Here is a 23,708-nt window from a genome sequence, read left to right on the forward strand (position 1 = left end):
TAAGATCTGGGGGTAGAGATGAGGATGGGGTGGTAAGTAGAATTTGAAATGGGAGCTGGAAAGAGAGAAGGGGTCAGAGCTGCAAGCAAGTACCTCTAGTTTGCTTTTCCTGAGCTCCTGAATGACCATGCTGGTGGTCACTCTTCTTCCCACCTTACTTCTGGAAAGCCTCTGACACCCAGAAAGGCAGGTGGCAATTTGTGGACCTTCTGATCTTGCTCTTGGCAGCGCCTCCTGTGATTGTGTTTTCTGGGCATTCATGCGAGGGCTTTCCAGCTTGCCCCTTTCCCTTCTCCTCCAGTTTATCACAGTTCAGTGAAGAGAACATGATGGACCCCTACAACCTCGCCATCTGCTTCGGGCCCTCGCTGATGTCAGTGCCAGAGGGTCACGACCAGGTGTCCTGCCAAGCCCACGTGAATGAGCTGATCAAAACCATCATCATCCATCATGAGAACATCTTCCCAAGCCCCAGAGAGCTGGAGGGCCCTGTCTACAGCAGAGGAGGAAGCATGGAAGATTACTGGTAGGGGGGCTTGGGACTGGAGGAGAGGAGGGATTCACCAGCACACACTGGCATGGGGGCCAGATGGCCACACAGAAACCAAAGGGAAACACCCAGATCCTCCCAAGGCCTCACTCCCAGGCTGCCAGGGTCTGGGGATGGTATAGGCAGCCCCCACCTTAGCCCGACCCACAGACTAAATGCCACTTCTTACCACCTCCCTTTTTGATGAGTTCTGAGTGGCAAGGGACTATTCTGAAAGATATTTGACAACATTAATTGTGATACAAATAATCTCTAGGAAAGGATTTTTTATAAAGTTGCATCTAGAAGTGATCTTTATTAACAGTGTCTCTCGGGCTTCTACTCTGTGCTCTATATTGTGAGAAAAACCATCCTGGGTCCCAGGGAATTTCCTTCTTATTGGGAAGAGTTTAGATATGAGGTAAAATTACCTGACTGTGAGTTTGTAAGCTGGCACTTCAGAATGATTTTAGAAATTTGTGAAGAGAAAGAAGAGTAAGCCTTGTTTTTGGCAGGTTAGGGATGGTCCTCCCCTGAAGCAGCATTCAGTTCTGTGGGGCTGGTTTTCCATGACCTAGCTTTGGAAGAGAGATCTAAAAGGAATCCTTGGGATATATCTTCTTTAGACCCCTCTATTAGACAAAGAACAAATCACTATTTCCATTTTATGGATGAAGCTGCTGCAACGCAGAGAGGCCAGTGACAGTATTTTAGGCCACTCTAGTGATGGGGATTTAACCCCAATCTCTTGTCTCTTAGTACAGGGCACCATCCGTTACCCCATGCCACCCGCCATGGTACCGTTTACAGTGTCATTTTTTCACTAAACACAAAGACAACTGCCTCTCTCTTTTAATCACTAACTTCCCTTACCTCCCAATCCTCCTCCCCCTCCCTTCTTCCCCTAAATAGTGTTTCAGCCTGAGCTGAAAGCACAAGCCAGCCCAAATCAGATTCTGTCTGAATTCAACATCTGGAACCAATTCGGCCAGCCTCATTGCTATCGACCTGAGGTAGGGGAGGACAGGGGAGGTTGTTTACTTAATTAGAGGCCAATTGGTCCATGCTTCTCCCTGACCCCCACAGAAGAGTCTCTTGCCCAAGGAGTGAAGAAAGTGGCATTTGGGTTCTGTGAACATAGTAATATCAGTGACATCCCTGGGATCACTCCTCTCTTCTGTACTGCAGATTTCAGCGTCTGGGTCCAAGCTGGAGGAACCTATGCTGGCCAGCTGGGAGAGAAAGCTTTTTGTCACCGACAGATGGTTGGTGGTGACTGGGGAGGTTGTTGGTCACTTTAGGTCTCAGCCTACTGGATGATGAGCTCCAGGGAGCTGTCCTTGTGCATGTGACTTAGAGCGCTGGTTTCCCCCCTTGCATGAGTGATGAAAAGCTGTAGAATAGCATTCCCTTCCTTCTAAAGTCAGGCAGAACCTCTGCCCTCACTTCTCAAATATCAAACCACTGCCGGCTCTGGCCTGGTGCCCAGGGCACAGAGACCCCTACAGCCCTGGCCCCTGAGTTCCAGCCCAGTGGAGCACAGTCCCGGAGGGATGTGGCTCACGGTCACAGACAGATGGGTGCCTTCCTCCAGTTTTCTCCAGGGTATTCTCGCAACCTACCCACCTCTGTTTCTTGTGCACTCGACATTTATTAGCAGCCTCTGGAAAAACCACAAGGTTAGTCAGGGAACATTACTATCCACAGACTGGGTGGGAGGCCAGAGCACCCGAGGAACAAGAGTCGGCGCCCTTGGGTTAAGAGGGACCTTCCAACCACTGGATTCATACGCACCTGGAAGGCTCATGGCCTCTCCTCTCCCTTCTTTGAGAAGCGAGAGAAGTGCCAGCCCTGGGAGCTAAGGCATTGAAGGAGGTGAGCGAGGGTGGTAGAAGAGGAGTTAGAGTCCTAAGAAGCCTAGAGAATGGCCAGAGACCCAAACAGCCATGGAAAGGAGAGCACCAGACCACATGGCGTCCCACGGCTGTGGAGAGGAGAGACAAATCCATGTCACCACACTTTCCAGCCCTGAAACTGAAACTCAGTTTTCTAGAACTACCTGCAGGGTGGCATGGTGGGCTGCTTCCGAGACCTCAGGTATTGGTGGACCTGGGTGGGTGTGCAAGGGCAAAGGCTGGGGATGGGGTGTGTTTCAAGAGAAGCATAGGATTTGAGAGCTAGAAGAAACCTCAGAAAGCATCTTCTTGCCTTTCTCATAAAGCAGTATTTTTCAAAGTGAGGTCCCTGGACCAACAGCCTAGAAAACAGTGAGAAATTGTGCCTACATTTTTTGACAAAGAGGAATCTCCATTTATATTCTTCTAGAATGTTCTCTGGAGCCTGAGAAACCTCCTTGGAACTGACTTGCTCTACATAGGGCGAGTTCTGAACCTGGTCACCCAGTGTTAGAGGAACTTCCTGGGAGTGTAGGATCAATCCTATGGGGAAAAGAGGCTGGAGGGTTCCAAAGTGGGAACTGTGTGGCCTGACTGCGGGGTTGAGTGGGTGATGGTGCTTTCACACAACTGCCTGGAAAGCCTCACCTGTTACTTCCTACTGCCAGAGAAAGAACTTTAGAAATGAACAGTTTCTCTACTTTTTAGGAAATAAGAACTCCCTGGTATCCATCCTCATAAATTCTGAAGTCCATGAGCCAGGACATCAGGAATAGAAATGACTTTTCTAGTAACCTCCCTATCCTTTCTTGATTCCCTACACTGGATGATTTTTTTTTTAGATAGGGTCTGGCTCTGTCACCCAGGCCAGAGTGCAGTGGCATGATCATGGCTCACCGCAGCCTCAACTTCCCAGGCTTAAGCAATCCTCCCACCTCAGCCTCCAGAGTAGCTAGAACCACAGCATACACACTGGCTTTTTTTTTCTTTTCTTTTTTTGTAGATACAGGGTCTCACTAAGATGCCCAGGCAGGTCCCAAACTCCTAGGCTCAAATGATCCTCCCAAAGTGCTGGGATTACAGGCATGAGCCACTGTGCCTGACCTTTTCCATTTCATGAATTATTTCAAGAACTTGACCCAGTTTCTATCCCCTGCCCTGTAGCCCATAGCAGATTCTTCTTCCCCTACTTTACTTTCCCACCCACTCCTGTGACTCACCTTCCACTTTTTCACACAGTCTAAACTGCAAAGCAACCTAGAGGCATCAAGCAAAATGAGAAAGAAGGAAAGGAAGTACTATTTATTAAGCACCCATTCTGTGCCAAACTTGTTACTAAATTACTTTATTAATTCCTCACACAACTGAGGATATAGATCATTATCTTCAGTTTATAGATGAGGCAGCTGAGGCTTAAGGGGATTAAATAACTTGCCCAGGATCACACAACTACCAAGTATCGGAGGTGGTTTTCGGATCCAGTTTTATCTGATGCCGAAGCCCAGTGTTTCCTTTCCACCATGCTTCCCCCTTGAAAACCAGGAATGGCCAGGTGCAGTGGCTCACACCTATAATCCCAGCACTTTGGGAGGCCAAGGTGGGTGGATCACAAGGTCAGGGGTTTGAGACCAGCCTGACCAGCATGGTGAAACCCTGTCTCTGCTAAAGATAGAAAAATTAGCCAGGTGTGGTGGTGCGCACTTGTAATCCCAACTACTCGGGAGGCTGAGGCAGGAGAATCGCTTGAACCTGGGAGGCAAAGCTTACAGTGAGCTGAGATCACACCACTGCACTCCAGCCTGGCAATAGAGTGAGACTCCATCTCAAAAAAACAAACAAACAAACAAAAACAGGATTGAATTCATGTAGAGAATCAGCCCTTGAGGAGTTGAGTTGTTCTCTATTTGCTGAAGAATTTACTTTATACCTTCAAAAGGGCTTCCCTTTGTCTTGAGATACTCTAAGATCCAAGTAGTCTCAAGTGATTTCGGTAGTAGGAGATAGACTGAAGAAACTCAGAGCTTTGTATTTCATTATAAGCATTTGTCCATTGTGTGCAGTTAGGATATAGAGAACATAAGATGGAGTCAGTGCCCTCGCTCCAGGGAGGCTGTATGGAGGGGACAATGAGAATTTTATAAGCAAATATTCATATTCCGGTCACTCTTGCTTCTGTTGCAGTGATAGCCCTCATGGAGAGACTACCTCGGTTGAAGACTCAACCCAGGATGTGACTGCAGAGCACCACACGAGCGATGATGGTATGAGGCCCTGCTTCCTGATCAGTGGGGACGCCAGGCGGGAGGCAGAAGGAAAGTGATTATATATCCTGTACATCTGATGAACCTGTCTGTCCAGTAGTCCCCTGAGGACAGGCAGGAAGCTCCCCTGTCTCAATTTCATTCCCTTCCTTCCTTGGAGAGGTAGCCCACCTTCTCAAATAGAATGGTCTCTGTATTAAACCAGAGGCGAAGAACTAGGCCTTCCATAGCCCTTCAACCTTCTTGCCCCACCTCCCAGCTCCTTGTCTGCCTGAGTGATGCTGGTCCCTTATCATAGTCTAGACTCCTGCCAGGCAGCTGGAGAACAAAGTGAAGGAAAGTTCATTTGAAAAACAGCAATTGGGTGCCGTGGCTCACGCCTGTAATCCCAACACTGGGAGGCCCAAGTGGGAGGATGACTGAGTTCAAGAGTTCAAGATCAGCCTGGGCAACATGGCCAGACACTGTCTTAAAAAAAAAAAAAAAAAAAAAAAAAAAAAAACCCAGCCTGGCATAGTGGTGTGGACACCTGTAGTACCAGCTACTTGGGAGGCTGAGGTAGGAATATCCCTTAAGCCCAGGAGTTCAAGGCTGCAATGAGCTATGATTGTGCTACAGCACTCCAACCTAGGTGAGAGAGTGAGATCCTGTCTCAAAAAAAAAAAAAACAAAAAAAAGCAGCCTGGGCTGGGAAATAGCAGAACTGGGTGCCCAGAACCCAACAGAAGCAAACCAGAGGGAGAGGGAATGAGGATGCAGAAACCACATGCTTTCACGCCAACCGACTGGAAAAACTGACCCTTTCCAAAGTACAGACATGCGAGTGCTGAGCAGGCTGGTGGGCGTGCATCAAGGGGAGGAATGCTCAGCTGTCATCCTCAGGCCTCTCAGCAGTGCCCGTGCTTTATGAGGGTCTATCCAGCCAGCACATTTCCCCACTTCCAACAGCTCCACACCTCCTTTTCTGGATCAGTTGGGCTCTGGAAGTCTCAGCAGCTGACAAGCGGCCTCAGAATTTTCTGGGCACAAGAATGAAATGCCACAGTCTGTGGAGCTTTCCCTGTTCCCTGCCTTGCTGAGAATTCTGCAATTCTAGCCAGCTTTTAAAGGAGAAAAAAAAAATCAGGACTGCTTATTTAGATCCTGATGTCATAAGGATCCATATAATCATTTGCTACATTTGAGGAGGGGAGTAGGTGAACTAGGGAAATGAGTAGTGGGTTAGAGCCTATCTCGCAGCCAGCTCTGTTAGAGGTTTTCTATATATTATCTCTTAATCCCTAGTGAAAGAGATATGGCCGCTATTTTACAGTTGAGAAAATGGAGGTCAGAGAGGTCGAGTAACATATCCAAGGCTGTAGAGAATTGAGATGGGTATATTTAGACAGGCCTTCTCTGACCAGCCTCCTATCATGAAATCTCCAACCCCTCCTGTTCGGGAGCAGACCCACCAGCTAGGGCCGTCTAGGTATGGTTTTATTTTTAAGCAGCCTTTCTCTCTGCTACCCAGAATAGCTGACTTTCATCTCAGGATCCAGCTTTCTGGGAGCCTTCTTTTTGCTCTTTGATCTCTACCTGCAGCCTAGCACAGATAACGATAATGACAACAATAACTCAGGCACACATATCACTTACTATGGGCCGGACACTGTTCTAAGCACTTTCACAAACTGTAATTCATTGACTCTTCATAACAACTTCATGAGAAAGACACTAGTATTATTTCCATGTTACAGATGAGGAAACAGAAGCCCACACAAAAATAAAGATACATTGCATCTGTAAACCCTTTTTACTTTTTCAGATGACTTTCATGTGCATTTTTTCATAGGTTGGTCACAAAATATATTTTCATATTTTGCTCCTTGGAAAGTTGATTGCACAAGTTATTTTCTCTTTATAGAGATGAAATGCTCATATTCTACATACTGGGGGAATGGGTAGCAATTTAGAATACAGTATGATATGTTCTCTACAATGCTTAAAATATATAGGCAAAAAAGAATGCTTAAAAATATAGTATGGCAAGTTTGATAATAGACATCAAAGCATGAAGAGCTTTGGAAACACCAAAGAAGTTACTGTAGAAAACAGGATGCTCGAGTTGTGTCTTGATGTGTTTCATCAGGCAGATAAGAGAGAAGGGGATTCCAGGTGGAGGGAACAGTGTGAGCAAAGGCAGGTAAAAGGTGATACCAGTGCTTTCAAGATAATGGCACAGTCTACATGTGAATTACTTGCTTTATACATTATCCATGACTTCGTTTTCCCACTAAGTTATCTTCCCACCACTATGTGTTCAGCTAATTCAGCTTTTCCACCCAGTTTCCTGAGTCTGCAGGTCCCAAGAACATGTGTTTACTTCTTTTCCACCCTTCTCAGAATGTGAGCCCATCGAGGCCATTGCCAAATTTGACTACGTGGGCCGGACAGCCCGAGAGCTGTCCTTTAAGAAGGGAGCATCCCTGCTGCTTTACCAGCGGGCTTCTGACGACTGGTGGGAAGGCCGGCACAATGGCATCGACGGACTCATCCCCCATCAGTACATCGTGGTCCAAGACACGTACGTTGGGCCCCTGGCACCTTTGGGGGTAGTCCCCAACTACTCTGTGGAAGTGAGACTTCATTTCTGGAGCCATAGGACTATGAGAGAGGCCAGCCCCTGGGGGGTGCCAGTGCAGTCCTGAGTCTCACACAGTTCCTTGAAGAAGCCTCCCTTTCCACTCCCTGCACTCAGTGGAGAATTTTTTAAAATCTCTCCACTACCTGTGCCCCCTGCAAATCACTCCGTGATCCAGTCATTTTAGAAACCTGCCAGCCAGCCAGCACTCATCCATATTTATACCTGATGAGTGATAACAAGGGGTTTTTATTTGACCACCTATATTTCTTTTCTCGAAACATCAGGCTGGGAAAACGTTTTTGCTTCTCTGCCTTTTTTTTAAACAACTGTGCCCACCCCAACCTGTTGAGTCACTCTTCCACTTGCAAATGAAAATGACTAGTTTTCTAGGAGAAATCTGGCTTAAGCAGCCTTATGGAAGTGACCTAGTTCATTCAACCCAGATGAGGTTGATTTGGGGTGAGATGGGGGAAGGAGGGAAAAGGATGTCATGGAACAAAGGAAACCTGAACTAGTCCCAGAGAGATCTCATCTGATAGGCTGTTGGTTGATTCTCACACTTTGAAGCAGTTGTCCTGTGGGCCCACCCAAGCCTGCCCCCTGTCCCTTTGCCCTGCCTCTGTCCCCAGCTCCCTTCCCCTGGATCCGATGCTGTCAGTGTTTTTAGTCCTTCCCTTAATATTATTTTTTAAAGGTTGATATCCTGAGTGAGTCTGCACCCTCCCAGCCTCTTCCTGGCTCGTTCTGCAGGGAAATCCTCCCTCTGTTGATAGCATCGAAAACCTGGTGGCAATCTGTGCGTGGACAGGACCCTCCCAAATTTAGCATTATGACTTCACTACAGGATCAAGAGAAGATGAATTGTGGGGGAGAAGGGGCTTTCTTTGTCATCAGTAGCCAGAGGGGCCAGGAGAGCAGTGGAGAGACCTGGGACCGGCTTGGATGCTCTGAGCGGGGCTAGAGGCGCTACGACAGTGTGTGGCGGTGTCCTGCCTCCACGCCGCCATCTCCAGAGCCACCACACAGTTGACTGTGCTCAGGACCTCAGCCGATAAACCACAACCTGGACTTGGCACCTCCTTCTCCAGGAGGCCGCCCCAGCATGGCCTCCCCGGGAAGCAGCATGGGGTAGAAGGCAGATGCCTCGAACCCAGGTGTCCCCTAGCCACGTTTTCCTGAGGAGCTGAGGAGCCCGCAGAACTCAGCAGATTATTTATTTTTATTTAAACGACCCTTCAAAGGCCCTTAGGTTTCCTTGCCTCTGCTCACAGAGCTAGCCCGGCCAGGTGGCACTGCTGCCTCAGCTGCGTGGGGTCGCGTGTGTGTCGGGGGCCATCTTGCCGAGTTAACGCTGCTTTTTGTGTTGTTGTTGTTTTCCCTCCTCCCTGCCTGCCTGCCCCTTCTCCCCCAGCGAGGACGGTGTCGTGGAGAGGTCCAGCCCCAAGTCTGAGATTGAGGTCATTTCTGAGCCACCTGAAGAAAAGGTGACAGCCAGAGCGGGGGCCAGCTGTCCCAGTGGGGGTCATGTAGCCGATATTTATCTTGCAAACATCAACAAGTAAGCTCTGCTTTTCATTTTCTGCTCCCCTGAATGACTTGCAACACCCAGCCTCACCCTCTGGCCTAACCCCCATCTCCATTCCTGTGCTGCACGTAGGGCGCCCAGCTCCCCCAGCCTAACAGTTTGCACGTGGTCATAGCTGCTGCAAGGCGGACGGGGCTGAGGACGCTGCTACAGGCCTCGGGGCAGGTCCAGGTCTCCAGCTAGCTGCCCTCATGCTGTGGAAGGGTGCTTTACTGTGTGTTCCCGCAGTGTCTATCCACCCAGACCTTTGTGGCAGTCTTACAGCGAAAACTGGGGCCAAAGCTTTCGTCACTTTATGCAACCTGGTTTTGTACTGTTTCTCAGGGGTGCCTTCTTTTTTCCAATCCATACTCAAATAATAGTCTTTGATGTCTGTCTTCCTTTACCTGTGTTTGTGCAAAGATTCAAAGTCTGTGTGTGGCTTCTACTAGGCTGATGTTACCCCAGGTGGGTTTATTGAGATATCATGTGTCTGTTCCTCCCGCTGTCCTGCATTCACTCCCATGGAGGAAAGGAGGCCACAATGTCCCTAAGGAAAGCTTTGTCCTGAGCTCTTCATTTATTGCCTAACCCCTAGCTCCCTTTTCTTCTGCCCTTTCACACCAGGAGAAATAATTTTCCATTTTGTTCCTATTGCTTTGGCCCTGTGTAGTATTCTACCCCCTTAGTCCCTTTGCAGGTCCCCACTCCTGCTTAGCAGGTTCTTACCTCTGACCCCCAGCTTTCATTGTGGCTGTTAGCAACATCCTGGGGTTTTAACTCCACCCACGCCTGATCTGGCTGTCTAGAGGGATTCTACGCCTGCGTGCTGCTGCCTCCCCAAGAGGCATTCAGGTTATTGGAGAACTAATCTCATCTCAAGGGGCCAGACACCAAGTCCCCAAGCCTACAGACCTCTTTCTGCCAGACCCTGAAACCTGGCCCCGTGCCAGCAGGATGACAAGCCCCAGGGCGCTCCTGATGAATATGGATTGGAGATGATGTACAGTTTTTATTCCCCTCTGGCTTTGGAGGAATGAAATGATTTGCACTTTGAAAACCTGTTAACCATAGCCTCTGGACACTGAGACTGGAAGGAGAATAAAGGATGCTTGTTGTTTTTAAACTATACCAGGTTTCCCAGATCTCTTGGCTTTTTTCCACCCAGATGGTAGCAGGGGGAGTGGTTGGGGCACGTGGCTCTTTTCCATCTCTTTCACCCTCAAGTTAGTAAAGTCGTTTATTCAGATCACTTACCCAGTGTAGTTATAATTTAATTCAGACCAGTTTTTAAAAAAATTGAGGCATTTCTGTTTCCCTCCAGCACACTGCCCTGCTGGGAGGGCAAGCCAGTATCAAGTAACTGTGGGCTAATCACATTTTTTCCCTTATTTACAAGTATATGTTAATTATAACCCTACAATCTAAAGGTTATAAGCCTATAATTAACCCGGAAACCCAGGCAGGGTTGGTGGAGGAAGAGTTAGATAATTAGTTAAGTACATATTTTTAAGCCATCATGTATGTGATGTCATTTGTGCCTAGAAATTGTAGAGTAATAGCTGAAATGGTTAAAAAAAAAAAATGTTCAGGTGGTTCCCTTGAACTCCTTGCTTGCTGGTGTCAGGAGTCTTGTGATGGGTTCTTGAGGGACGAGCTTCATCAGCTGGTTGGTGGGTTAGCGGCAGCCCCTGGGCATGTCTGGCCCTTAGGAATGAGTCGGCCTTTCAGTCTTGCCTCCTGCCCCCCACACCACTCCTCCTCCCAAGCTCCTTCAGTTTCCTGAGTGCTCAGGTTCTCTCACCACTAGGCCCTCACACCTGCTGTCTCCTCTCACCTGGTCACCTCCTCCTCTCCCTTCAAGACTCAATCCAAAGACTACCTCTTTGGGGAAGCCCTTCTAATGTTCCTGAGTTCCCCAGGCTGAGTGAGGTGCCCTTATGCTATATTCCCAAGGCACTTTGCATACCTCTTGGTACTCACACTGCACTCGAATCCCTCACCAGATTGAGGTCCTTGAACCCAGGAACTATGTCTTCCTTGCCTTCACATCCCCAGAGCCTGGCCTGGGACATGGCACACCACAGCTACCTCATCAATCTGCCTTCTCAGCAGTTTCGGCCTGTGAGTCAGCCAACCTCAAGCGGAAAAAGGAAATCAGCAAAGAGCTATATGGGTGTGGCATTTCCATTTAATTCTACACATTTAAGTATCTACTGTTGTGCCAAGCACTGCTGGTGGTTATTCAGAGATGAAAAAATGGGGTCCCTGAAGTCAGAGCTCACAGTCTGGCAAGGTAAAGACCCTATAGACAGGTAACTGAAAGTTAGCGTCAGATGCTCTGAAGGCACAGAGGAGGGAGGGGTCCATTGTTCCTGCAAAGTGGTGTAGTGGTGCCAGTGCGTTTGGAGTTAGTGGTGCCAGGGAAATCCTTGCGGGGTGGGGGATCATTTCAGCAAGGCCTTAGAACACTCTGAGAACATTCTTTTTCCACTTGAGAAGGCTGACTCACAAGCCTAAAACTGCCAAATGGACAGATTCATGGAGTGGCTGATACATGCAAGGTCCTGGGCCAGGCCCTGCAGGCAGAAAGATGAAGAAGACCTCAGCAGTGAACAGGACCAGAACTGGCTTAGAGCACTGTCCCCACTTCATAGACCAGCTCCTTATCCTCAGAGTCTGATCCCTTCCCTCCTTCTACCTCAACTCCTGCCTCAGTCCCCATCTCCCTTAGATTCAAGATCAGAGCTGTTTAGTGGCCATGTGAATCAGAAGTTTCATTGCCTCTTAGATTAGATCTTTTCAAATCTGATTCCAAGAGAAAATGAAATTATCCAGCAGCAGGCAACACTCATGTAACTGGGATTCTGCCAAGCCATTTTGTATGAGAGCCCTAAGTGGTCTGAAACAAATTCACCCAGATCCAGGGTTCAGCCCAGTGCTCGGTGACTTGGGAGTCATGGAGAGGTATTTCCACACTAAGAAAATGCACAAACTGGGCCCAAACTCTGCAGCATTGCTGCCTCTTGAAAGCTATTCTGTTCCATGCCTGCAGAATAAGCAACAACAGCCTCTTGCCAGAGCCCAAAATAGTTCCAGTCTTGTTGGAAGAAGAGACATGCTTTAATTTACAAAACTTAACTTCCTCTTAACAGCAATTCCCGACCTCCTTGGTGATGGTGAGACTTCTTCTCCTACCTGGGGCCTTAGGTTTCTGTGCATGGCAGGTCACAGAAGGGGTCTTTCCATGAAGCTCTTTCCAATTAGAAACTTTCGCTTAATCAGACATTTTTTTCTGACAGCAACTTACATCTTGACAACACAAAGCCTGTGACCACCAAGTAAGTATCCATTTCTCCTTTGCCCAGCTTGGGGGTGGCAAGGGAATGAAGACATGGAGAATGCAAGAGAAGATGAAGCCGAGGAGAGAACGTGTTCTGTGTCCCTCTCCTTCCAGAAGTCCCTGGGTGCCAACATCTGCCCCCTCCCACTTGTCCTAGCTTCCTTGGAGCCAGGGCTCCCTGATCACACTGCCCTCTCTGTTTGTGATTGAAGGCAAAGGAAGCGTCCAGAATCTGGGAGCATCCGGAAAACTTTTCGGAGTGACAGCCATGGGCTGAGCAGTTCCCTGACTGACTCCTCCTCCCCAGGGGTGGGGGCTAGCTGCCGCCCATCCTCCCAGCCCATCATGAGCCAGAGTCTCCCCAAGGAAGGGTCAGATAAGTGTTCCATCAGTGGGCATGGGAGCCTCAACTCCATCAGTCGCCACTCATCCCTGAAGAATCGGCTGGACAGTCCACAGATCCGGAAGACTGCCACAGCAGGAAGGTCAAAAAGCTTCAATAACCATCGGCCCATGGACCCTGAGGTCATTGCTCAGGTAACTGTGGGCCCCTGGACGGACAGCATGAGTCTACACTCATCACCACCACTTAGTGCCACCCACCTAATTATGACAGGACTTGAAGCAGAGCGATTGTTTTGTACATCGTGTACTGAGTGCATGTCCATTCTGGACATGTGGACCTGGTAAGGCAGCTTAGTAAGCAGTCTGCCTGTCCCTCTCTCCCCGGAAAGAACCTAAAGACAGAATAAAAGAAACCTAGCTTCTTGCTCATACACTGGCTATTTGGAAGGCTGTTGTAATTTTTGAAGCCAGTATTGAGAGTATTTTGATAGCCCAAGTTTTGGGTCTCAAGACCGTGTTAGACTTTAGTGAAACTGACTGTTGAGGCTCAGATGTAATCCTGGCCACATTTTCATATTTTTGTGCCCATCAGCATCATCTCCATTCCTAAGGCTAGTCTCTGGTACCAAGTGGGCAGATGATCAATTAACAACCTGCACCTGGTCTTGAAGACTTAAAAAAAAAATGGCTGCCGAGAGCTCTGGTACCAAAAGGATTTGCAGCCCAAGCCTCCAGAGGCAATGGAGATGGGCTCCCTGGTTTTGCAGGGTCTTCCTTCTGTGTATGTGCCACACTGATGCCTCTCTGTTTTCCATGAAATATTAGAGATCCAACCCCACCTCTAAAAATCCGACTACCGGGGCCACTCCAAGCAGTTCATTCAGACGTCTCTCCCAACTATATACTTTTCATTAGACCAGGTAGGAACTAAGGGCTCGTTGTTGCCCGCTTGTCTCAACTAAGTTGGGATTCTCCTTACCCCCATCTTCCAGGGGGCGATAGAGGCTGGGTGTGGTCTCTATTGGCTTAATTGTGGTTCTCTGCTTAAGGAGGTGTACCTGGCAAGCCCCGTATTGAGCTACAAGCCTGAGAGGTCTTGCTTTGCTAGCCTTCTATTCTGTGCTTCTACGTAAGCTCCGCTGCAATCTGGCTTGCACTACAGGAATCCTCCCAGCTCCCTCCTTAGCCCGGTGTTAATAGGAATGTCAGGAAAGGCAGACAGCTGGGACAGACTAGCTGCAGAGTGCAACTGAGGAGAGAGATGGCGTTCTTCCTGGGCATTTTAAAGGTTTGAGAATGTCATAGGGATGAGTGAAATTGAAAGCATGCATCGCTCTGTAGGACAAAGAAACCATAACCAGAGGACTTTGCTTGGAATATGTAAAATCTTTCGATGCGAGTCTAATTTTAAGAAGTCCTGTGGTAGTTTGGGGTGCCAGACACAGGTGTATGGGGAGGGAGCGGGGAGCTGGGAAGTCTCACTGGGAGGCAGCTGGCTTGCATACAAAGGTTCTTTGGTTCTGCCTTGAGTCCCTGGGCTAGGACTGCTGTTGGCTAAGATCTAGAGTGTTCCATTGATTTGCAGGCGATTGATTCACCTATGTGGGCTTTGGCTCCCCCTCCTGGTCACTCTTTGGTCCCCTCGGTGGTAATGGCTGGAAGGAAATAGTTTCAATTTGGACGCTGCCCAAAGATGGGGAGGAGGGGCTGGGGGAGGAGTCCTGGGCTCCTGAAACTTTCCTCGGCCCCTGAGGAGGAAGGACTAACCCTCTTAACTTTTGGCCTTGAAGTCCAAGGGAATAAAGACCATACATCATCTCTATCACTTTTAAAAAAGTATTTGTTATGTATAATTTCAAACCTGCCTAAAAGCAGAGAGAACTGGATAACAAATCCCTGTGACCAAACTCCTGGCCACTCTTGCTTTGTCCACGTTTCTCCTCCCCACTAGATTATATGTCACTTCATCAATAAGTATTTCAATATCTCTCTCTAAAACCTAGGGTTTCTTAAAAAAAAAAAAAAACTCAACTACTTTTTCTAAAGGAAAAAGAAAAAAATCTCATGACAATGAAAATCCCTCTGTCCCCCTCTCCCCACTTTCTAAGCATTTATATGTTAGAGGATTTGGGCCAAGTACAATAATCTGGACATCTTCTTACTGTCGGTTTCTTCATGCCTTGGCCTGTGTTGTTGAAACTGGCTCCTTGGGGACATCACCCTTCGTGTGCCTCACCTCCTCCTTTTCCTGTTTTGCAGGATATTGAGGCAACAATGAACTCGGCCCTGAATGAGCTACGGGAGCTAGAGCGGCAGAGTAGTGTCAAGCACACCCCTGACGTGGTTCTGGACACCTTGGAGCCCCTCAAAACCTCCCCAGTGGTGGCCCCCACGTCGGAGCCCTCCAGCCCCCTGCATACCCAGCTCCTCAAGGACCCCGAGCCCGCCTTCCAGCGCAGCGCCAGTACTGCTGGGGACATCGCCTGCGCCTTCCGGCCTGTCAAGTCTGTCAAGATGGCTGCCCCAGTCAAACCACCAGCCACACGGCCCAAGCCCGCTGTCTTCCCCAAAACAAATGCCACTAGTCCTGGTGTCAACTCATCAACTTCCCCACAGTCCACTGACAAGTCTTGTACTGTCTGAGGAATATAATTTAATTGTTGTAGACAAGGGGACTGTAGGGACTGACTGTTATTAAAATCTTCCTATTTAACTAGCTTGGGGACTTCAGTTGAAAATTAGGTTCTAAGTTGTTCTTGCAGGAATTAGCCTCCCCGTCTCCCAAAACCTTGAGAATGAAGCCCTTGGTATCGCCTCTCCCTTCACACTGCCCTCTGCTTCCTCCAGTCGTCGTAATTCAGCCAGCTGCAGTCCATACCGTTCTTAGCTTAGCCAGAGACAAGTTTTCATTATCAGGTCACTGTGAAATCTGGTAAGGCAGTCCTGAGGACATGGGCTCAAGTCTCAGTCCCCTCAGACCATACGGATGCCTTGACCAGATGGTTGGCTACTGCCATCCAGCTTTCAGTGGCATCTTGTTTTGGGTACTGACTGTAGAGAATCATATATAGTCCAGTCTTCATTTTACACACACACACAAACACACACACACAATTATAGAGAATCATATATAGTCCAGACTTCATCTTCATTTTACACACACACACACATGCACACACACACACACATGTTTTTCTAGTCTTTGGCTTATGTAGCCTCTCCTGGTCATAGACCAGTCTCTTTGTAAGTTATTGTGGCAGTTCACACAGCAGCCACCAGGGGTCTCTGTTTCCATTACAAACTTTGTTCTGTCTGGGCCAGAGAACCTAGCCTTTGAAATCTCTCCATCATATGAAATATTGCGGGATGGGACAATCCCGTAACCTCTTTGGGGTTGGGGGCTTTCTCTCTGTGTTCTTTCCATTGATGTGAATTGGTCATTGGTGTTTGCTCTTGCTCTCCTCCATCCTCTAGAAGTACACCCCAGTCTTACTAAGAAGGTTTTAAAGTTTTTCTGAATGTATAGACCTTTCTCGGGTTCCTACCTTTGTCTCTGATGGACCATTTTCCATTTAAGACATTTTCCTGTATAAGACAGTTTTATAGCTGGTTCCTTTAATGGTAAAGAGTCTTAAGAGAGTTTTATTGTGTCTGTGGCAGGTTTGGAAAAGGTAAGAAATGGGTCCTTTTTCCTCCTAATGTTTTTGGCACTTAAAACATAAAATTCATTATCCTATTAAAAAATTAAATTCAGCTTTGCTAACCCAAAATTGTTCCCAAATGGAAACTTGTTTTAAGTCCACCCCTTAGTTTGGATATTTTACAAGGTCTCTCTTCAGGGACCAACAGGGGCTTAGAGAGCCTTAGACTAAGGGGAGACGCTGCCTCTTAAGACCAGTTTTCATTTATCCAAACAAGAACAACTAAGGGAGCTCTGGCCCCACAGGCTTTCAAGTCTTCCCGAGGCCGGAATCTAAAGAAAATTAAAATTTGAACACTGAATATTTTAACTCTGCTCTGGCCTTTTTTCTGGCTCCCTTACAAAATGCATAAATGATACCCTTGTCTGCTCCAATCCAGTCTCCAAACCTGGTGCCCCTGGTCCTGGCCCCCCTAGCATCATGTTACCCCAGGAGTGCCAGGACCGGAGACATCCACAGCCAGGCTTATGGGCCTCAGACCGCAACTCGAGTTAAAGCTGAAACTCATCCTTCTTCTATATGTTTTCTGGTTTAAAAGCTGCACTTGTATTTTAGCCTTATTGTTTTCTGTAGTTCAAGAAAGATAGTGGGTTGCCATTCAGTTAGAAAAATCTGAGTTTTCTTATCTTTGACCTAGAAGAGATTATTTTTGGACCAACATGCAAAACTGGTAGTTGGATCTATGGAAAGTGTAGGATTTTTTTTTTTTTTTTTTAGCCTGTGCAAAGGAAAAGAGCTTTGTGGGAAATTACTCGTGAGAAGGCTAACCTGCAGCACCAGAGGAAACTTTCCAAGTGCTAGAAGGGAGAACTGAAGAACCCCATCAGTAAAGTGAGTGAGCCTAGAAGAGGCAACCCACAGTCTTTTGGATTCTCGGGTTTCGTTGCTCTGTTTCCTGATCCGTTCTTGTCTGTCACCTGGGCCTACATAGGTTCTGAGCCAACAGGGGGCTTTCATACCCAAGGATCTGATTCCTTGCTGAAAATGGAACCCCATCTTTCACTTTACATTCCTTTCAGTCCAACTGATCAAAACTGGTACCCACACTTGCCCTTTCTCCCTCTCTCCAGCACACTCCCCTCTAAGAAAGTCAAAGCAAACCTTTCTTAACGACAATGCTTTGGGCCTGTGGTGTTGCTCCTGCCTTATTTCTCTTTTAACCCTGTACATGACTCATGTTCACCATCCCCCGGTCAGTGTCCATCCGTGCTAATTTGCATCATGAACTGAACAGTGTGTGAGTGGTCACCTACTAAACCCAACTCTGGGGGCAGAGCTGTCTTCCCCATCTCTGGTGCTCCCGACACCTGTGAGTTGGTCCTGTCCAGAGGACTAGGAACCGATAGGAGGAGAGTCCTTCTTGGCAGAGCTCACTGCAAACAACTGGAATTGAGGTTGCACACTGTGATTTTTACACCGAAAAACCAAAAGGAGCTGGCCACCCGGGGCCTAGGGAGACCAGCCTTCCCCAGCTGTGCTCGCCGAAACCAGCATGATGCTTCAAAGAGCCCTGCTCCGCCCCTCGTGGCATGGATCCTTTTCCTGGCGTGGACGCTGAAGGGTCAGTCTTTGGGGAAGAGAGATGGGGTGGGGCTACCAGCGTCCCCATTTAGAAAATAGAGGAGTTTGTAGCCAGCAGCCTGTAAACTGGAAACACTGGTCTCAGCCAACCTCCTCAGGGCGCCCCGGCTGCTCCTCGAGGAGATGAGGAGCGGTGATGCCGGCCCTGGGATGCGCAGAGCACTGGAGGGCGGTGCAGACCTATTCCCATGTGGAAGAGAAGTCAGATCTTCCAGGGAATCGCAATGTCGTGGCGTCTGACTTGTATGTCACATTTGTGTAAAATGGTATATTCTTTAAAATAGTGTTGATAACTGGAATATTGTATGTATGCTTGGAGATGCTTTGTGTGAACCTAAGACTGTCACTCAACAGATGTTGGATTGAGGAAAATCCAAAGCACAACTTCAAAATAAAATACATTTTTAGGTTTCAATGCTGCAGTTCGTATCCCTTCTCTCCTCTCTAAAATCTCTGATTCAGGACTCCAGCTGCCCAGGAGGGATTTTGATTCGTCTGTGCCGACAGAGCCCTACCTGGCAACAGAGACAGCAACAAGATGGCCTTACAGCCAGCCACCTTCTCCCTCACCACCGAGGCACAGCACACTTGCATTTAGAATGGGAAGTTTTTCCCCAGCATTTCTATTTAGCCTGTGTGTGGATTCTCATAGGTTTTGTGGAGAGTCTTCCAGCTCACCGTTGAACCGCCTGTTGCCATGAGAACCATTTCCTTCACAGAATCCACCTTCCTTGTTTTCATATGGACTGTTCTCATTTCTGTCTCTAGTCAGATTTCCCCACTTCAGGGAGTGAGGCCTAAGAAGTTGCTTAGAAACTTTGCAAGCTACAACCGAGGATGGCCAGAGGTTCTCTTTCTTCCACAACCAAAGCCCTGAGTCATTCTGTCCTTGGCAGCCCCCTGCCTCTGGAAGAAAAGCTGACCAATGTGCTTGTGCTGTTGGTGGGAGTGGGGGACACAGGTGATGTTGTTCTTCTACAGACTGTGAGTCTAGCAGACCTTAAGTTCAAGGGTGAAGTTATTCAAAGGTAACAACTTCAAACAAATCCTAACGCTCCTAGGGTCCACACTTACTTGTAACAGGCTGTTCTAATACCACATGCCCCTGGGGATGGATCAACCTCTCCAAGTGGGTACCCTGTGTTCAGTGATAATGCAAGGAATTCTACCCCGAGCTCTAGACAGGACACTTCACAACCCCTTATTAGGTCTATCACCCCCATCTGTTAGTAAATCTTATTCCGCTCTGCCATGTCCTTTCAACCTACTGTCTCTTCCCTTCCCCTGTTTTCAAGGAAAAGCTACATCTTGAGCTTCTCTTGCTGGGCCCTTTGCCTCAGGTAAGTCAAGGCCAAGGCTGCTGTGCCACCCTGTGGTAGGAATGAGTTCTCACTCCCTGAGTGCAGGGAGAATGGGGATGGCCAGGAGCACCCCATAATAACTGTGACATGGAGCCAGTTTGTAGGCCGTGAGCAGGGGACCACAGAGCCCCTTTTCAGAGGGTCCTGAGGTGAAGGCAGGTTGTGCTGTTTAGGTCTTTATCCATGTGTGGTCCTCTTTATCTCATATGTCCTGATGGGGGCTGGATGGAAACCAGTGGCAATGACACTGTGAAAACACGAGCCCATTCCATCCAGATAGAAACCAAAACGGAGACCAGATATATGTGCATTTAGGAAACAGCCTTTTAAGATTATCTAATCTAAATGTTTATATCAAACTTGTCAACGTGCAGCCCAACACAAATTCATAAACTTTCTTAAAACATGAGTTTTTTTTGCAACTTTTTTCTTTTAGTTCATCAGCTATCATTAATGTTAGTGTATTTTATGTGTGGCCCAAGACAGTTCTTTCAGTGTGGCTCAGAGAAGCCAAAAGACTGGAAAGCCCTGGTTTAAATTCATAGGTATATGATATTTCCTTTTACTCATGAGTTAGCAACCTTGGTATATTAGATATACCAAAGATACTCATTTAGTCAATCAGCAAACGTTAAGCCTCTTTCTGTGCAAGCACTGACATATAGTATTGAACAGAAAAAAACAGGTAATGGAGCTTTCTACTCAGGGAGGACATAAAGCAAAATAAGTATCACTCTGAAAATGAAACTGTAATAGGAGTTGTTCAGGAAATGCAGAATTCCGCTTGATCTGGCAAGGCTTAAATGACTGGTAGACATCTAAGTGGAAATATCAGGTAGACAGACCCTTGGATGTATGAGTCTGGAGTTTTGAGGAGAGATAATACCTAAAAACCTATTAGGAGCTATTACATTACAGATTTATTCAAATCTAGATTCCTGGGAAGAGCATGGAGATCGAAAAAAGAGAAGGTCCTGATCATTAGAAATGCAGCAGAGGGGCCAGGCACGGTGGCTCATGCCAGTAATCCCAGCACTTTGGGAGGCCAAGGCAGGCCTATCACTTGAGGTCGGCTGTTTGAGACCAGCCTGACCAACATGGAGAAACCCCATCTCTCCTAAAAATACAAAAACATTAGCCAGGTGTGGTGGTGGGTGCCTGTAATCTCAGCTACTTGAGAGGCTGAGGCAGGAGAATTGCTTGAACCTGGGAGGCAGAGGTTGCAGTGAGCTGCGATCGTGCCATTGCACTCCAGCCTGGGCAACAAGAGCAAAACTCAATCTCAAGAAAGAAAAGAAAATGCAGCAGAGGACGGGGGCCAGCGAAGAAGGCGGAATGAGTGAGTAGCAGTGAGGTAGGTGGTCGGGAGAGCACAAGGTCACAGACAGCAGAAGATGGCAATGCTTCAACAAAGCGGGGAATCTGCTGTTGAATGCCAGTGGGGTAAGGTGAGGCTGGCGTAGAAAGGGAATCAATGGTGATCTGGACAAGAGCATTTTCAGCGGATGGCGAATGAGTCCAACTGGAGTGAGTTAGGCGGCAAATGGGAAGGTAAGAGGCAGTAACTCGACAGCTCATTGAATGGGGAGCATGGAGAGACGAGGGTAATACGGACAGCACAGAGGTGCATTTGCTCAGTGGGGTGGGCGGAATGCAGTAGAACGGGAAGAATGAACAACGTGCAGGAGAGGAGAGAGGGAGCTACAGGGCACAAGCGGGAGGGTCAGCCATGGCCACTAGAAGAGGCTCGAGAAGAGGCACTTCCTGCTGTCACGTGGGGGGGAAGGCCGGTGAGTGCAGACACAGGGCAGGCAGTGGATGCGGGAGAGGAAATGAGGGAACTCCCTTCTGATTGCTTCTTTTATCTCAGCAAGGTTTAAGACAAAGTCCCTAGCTGACAGTGTGGGAGGGAATGGCGCGGAGGAGGTTCGAAGAGTGAAGACAATGAGTGAAACACTTGCTTTTCCTCAAAAAGAGGCGATGCTGGCACAGGCGCCGACTTCCTTCAGTGGCCTGGTTGCTGCCCCACAGCTTGTCCCAGTGCTTGGGGCCATAGCAGCAGGCCTGGCTGCAGTGTTTGACCCTCCTTCCACACCCAAAGCTCCTGGCCAGAGCTGACTCCTGAAGGTGACAAGGAGCCGGGCTCCGAGACCTCATCGCTCAGCCCTTCACCCTTGTGACTGAGCATAGCAAAGACACATTGCCTAGCAATGCCCTCAGCCTCTTCCGTATACACCGCCACCAGCACCCTAGTCCCTCCCCTTTAAGGCACTGGGCAGGCCCTGTAGGGGCATCAAAAGCAACTAATACCGCTTCAGGGCAGACCAGGTGCCAGGAGCTTCATCTCATTTTGCTTTCAAACCAGCCCTATGAGGAACGTTGAGTGACTTGCTCAGGGTCACCCACAGTAGGTGGTAGAGTCTGAACCCATACCTCCACCACGATGGAGCTAGCCCCTGCCCTTCCCGCTATACATTCAGCCTCTTTGTAGAAGTCACGTGAGATTTTCTTTCTGACAGCTGCTGTCAAGGGCCGCCCTCTTCCACCTCTGGTCCTTGCACTACCCTTGGATTGCCACTTCTATTTCTAGGACTCCTCAGAGCCACTTGGGAACATGTGGTAGGGGCTTTTACAGACTTCCTCTTCCCTCTGGAGCCCGCCAGCCCCTGCACCTTCCCGGGTGAAACTGGCTGTGCTGCCCGGCTGGGACACAGACAAGGCATTGCTTCCTTGTCCACACAGAGGATGTGACCTCACAGAGGATGCTCAAGGAAACTTGATCTGTCACGGCACATGGTTCCAGGCCACCTCTGCCTCTCTCCCTTTTCTCAGCCTCAGTCCGGCTCTTCTTATGCTTCTGTGCCTCTGCACATGTGCCCACAGCCTGGAATTCCATTCCCCCAGCCCCCTCTCCTCTGCCTAACTCCCCTCTTTCTAGAGTCTGGTCGAGCAACCCTTCCAGCAAGCACTTCTTGATCACCTTCCTCCCTGCTGCCTGCCTGCCGCTCAGCATCTGCCATGCTGTCCTGGACCTCCAGGCTCCTGGTGGGATGCCCAGCCTTTGCATCCTCAGCACACAGTGCCTGCCTCATAGTAGGTGCTAGACACATGTTAGTTGCCTTTGAATGTGCTAAATACACTGGGAAAGCGATTGCTGGAGAGAGGAAAGTAAGAGTGCTGGTGAGGACCCAGCAGGTTCATCAGGGAAAAAAGTGGGTAAACATTATGGATCGTCTAGGTTCTGTAGCAAACCTCAGTGCCCTAAGGCCACAAAGGTTGATTTCTCACCAAAGCCAAATGTCCTTTGTGGACCGGCAGGGGGACTCTGCTCAGAACAGTCACTCAGGGACCCAGACTAACAGAATCACACTGCCATAAAGCAGAGCTCTGGGAGGAACTGAATACTTTGGTGGGGACCCCACGTGCTCCCCCATCACAAGGTAACTAGGATGTGCAGTTGTCCCGTGTGTCAGCAGGCGGAAAGCTGTGAAGGCTGGGTGGGACACGAGGATCTCCGGCACCTTCCTCCTGGTTCTGTTATGAGAAGCTACAGCAACGCCTTCAGCTGCCGGTGTTATGGGCAGGTCTCTCTATCCGGGCACTAGGAAGTTCTCAGCTCTGCTTCTGTTCTAGTGTCACTGTGGGAGGAGCAGGGTTGGCAGAGGAAACCACCAGGTGTGGCCATGGGAAAGTCCCTCCGACGTTCTAAAGAAACATGGAATTTCCTGGTTTTAACCATTTTACATCCAACCTGCCATCTCAGAGCTGACCAGAGCAGCACAGACCCCTTCAGCCTCCTAGGACATTTGATTTGGGGCGAGTCCTGGCTGGGAAGTTGGCACCTGGGTTCCAGCCCCAGCAGTCTCTGAAGAGCATGAGTAAATTACTGAAGTGTGTGGGCCTCCATGCCTTCAATGCCTGTCTGTAAAATGCTTTCTAGGGTCCCAAACGTTTCAAAATACGTCCATGCCATCCAATCAACCCACGGAGTAGCTGTTCCACTCCTCCTGTTGCTCCTTGATTTCAGCGTTCTCTGCTCCAGCCCCAGACCCCAGCCCCTGCTGGCTGGCTCCAGCCTCAGCGGGGAAAACCTGACCCCTTCATTCATGCTGAGTGAGCTGGCTGTGCTCAGCTCACACTGGAGGGCATCAGCTGGGTCCCTGCGCTTGCTCTTGGACCTCTGCAGTCCTCCTGGGAAGGTGAGTCAGATCCAACTTCTAGGACTGGATCGGCATAGCTCCTAGACCTTCTTGGGGCTCCTGGGTGTGGGAGCGTGGACTTCCCAGGCAGCTTTCCACTTAGTTAACTTGCCCAACCTGCTCTGTCGACTCTGGGCAGAGCCCTGAACTTCCCTGCTCCAGCGAACTGCGGGAGATGCCAAAACAGCACCCAGCTGCCCACCACAATTACCAGAAGGGCCCCAGTTCCTGGCTTCTCTGTGGCTCAGACTCTGGTCCTATCGCCTACACTTGGGAACTCAGTGCATCCTCTTTCTCCTTTCTGCT

General features: G+C 48.8%; 1 protein-coding gene across 8 annotated transcripts in view; it reads left to right on the top strand.

Annotated features, from left to right (window-relative positions):
* The window catches only part of SRGAP2 (SLIT-ROBO Rho GTPase activating protein 2), a 270,174-nt gene extending 252,578 nt beyond the window's left edge, over positions 1–17,596 (top strand). For 2 of the 8 annotated variants that reach the window (XM_012459301.3, XM_012459302.3), the window contains exons 17-22: positions 302–526; positions 4,606–4,685; positions 7,068–7,248; positions 8,720–8,866; positions 12,428–12,752; positions 14,820–17,596. In XM_012459301.3, the coding sequence (XP_012314724.2) occupies positions 302–526; positions 4,606–4,685; positions 7,068–7,248; positions 8,720–8,866; positions 12,428–12,752; positions 14,820–15,203 (1,342 nt within the window). In that variant the 3' untranslated portion in view covers positions 15,204–17,596. The other 6 variants (XM_012459306.3, XM_064360301.1, XM_064360303.1 and 3 more) reach the window with 5 other exon arrangements.
* The last annotated feature ends 6,112 nt before the right edge of the window (positions 17,597–23,708 follow it).

The sequence above is a fragment of the Aotus nancymaae genome, unplaced genomic scaffold (genome assembly GCF_030222135.1).
Source record: "Aotus nancymaae isolate 86718 unplaced genomic scaffold, 86718_ANA_hifiasm-v0.15.2.pri h1tg000039l, whole genome shotgun sequence".
Classification (NCBI taxonomy): Eukaryota; Metazoa; Chordata; class Mammalia; order Primates; family Aotidae; genus Aotus; species Aotus nancymaae.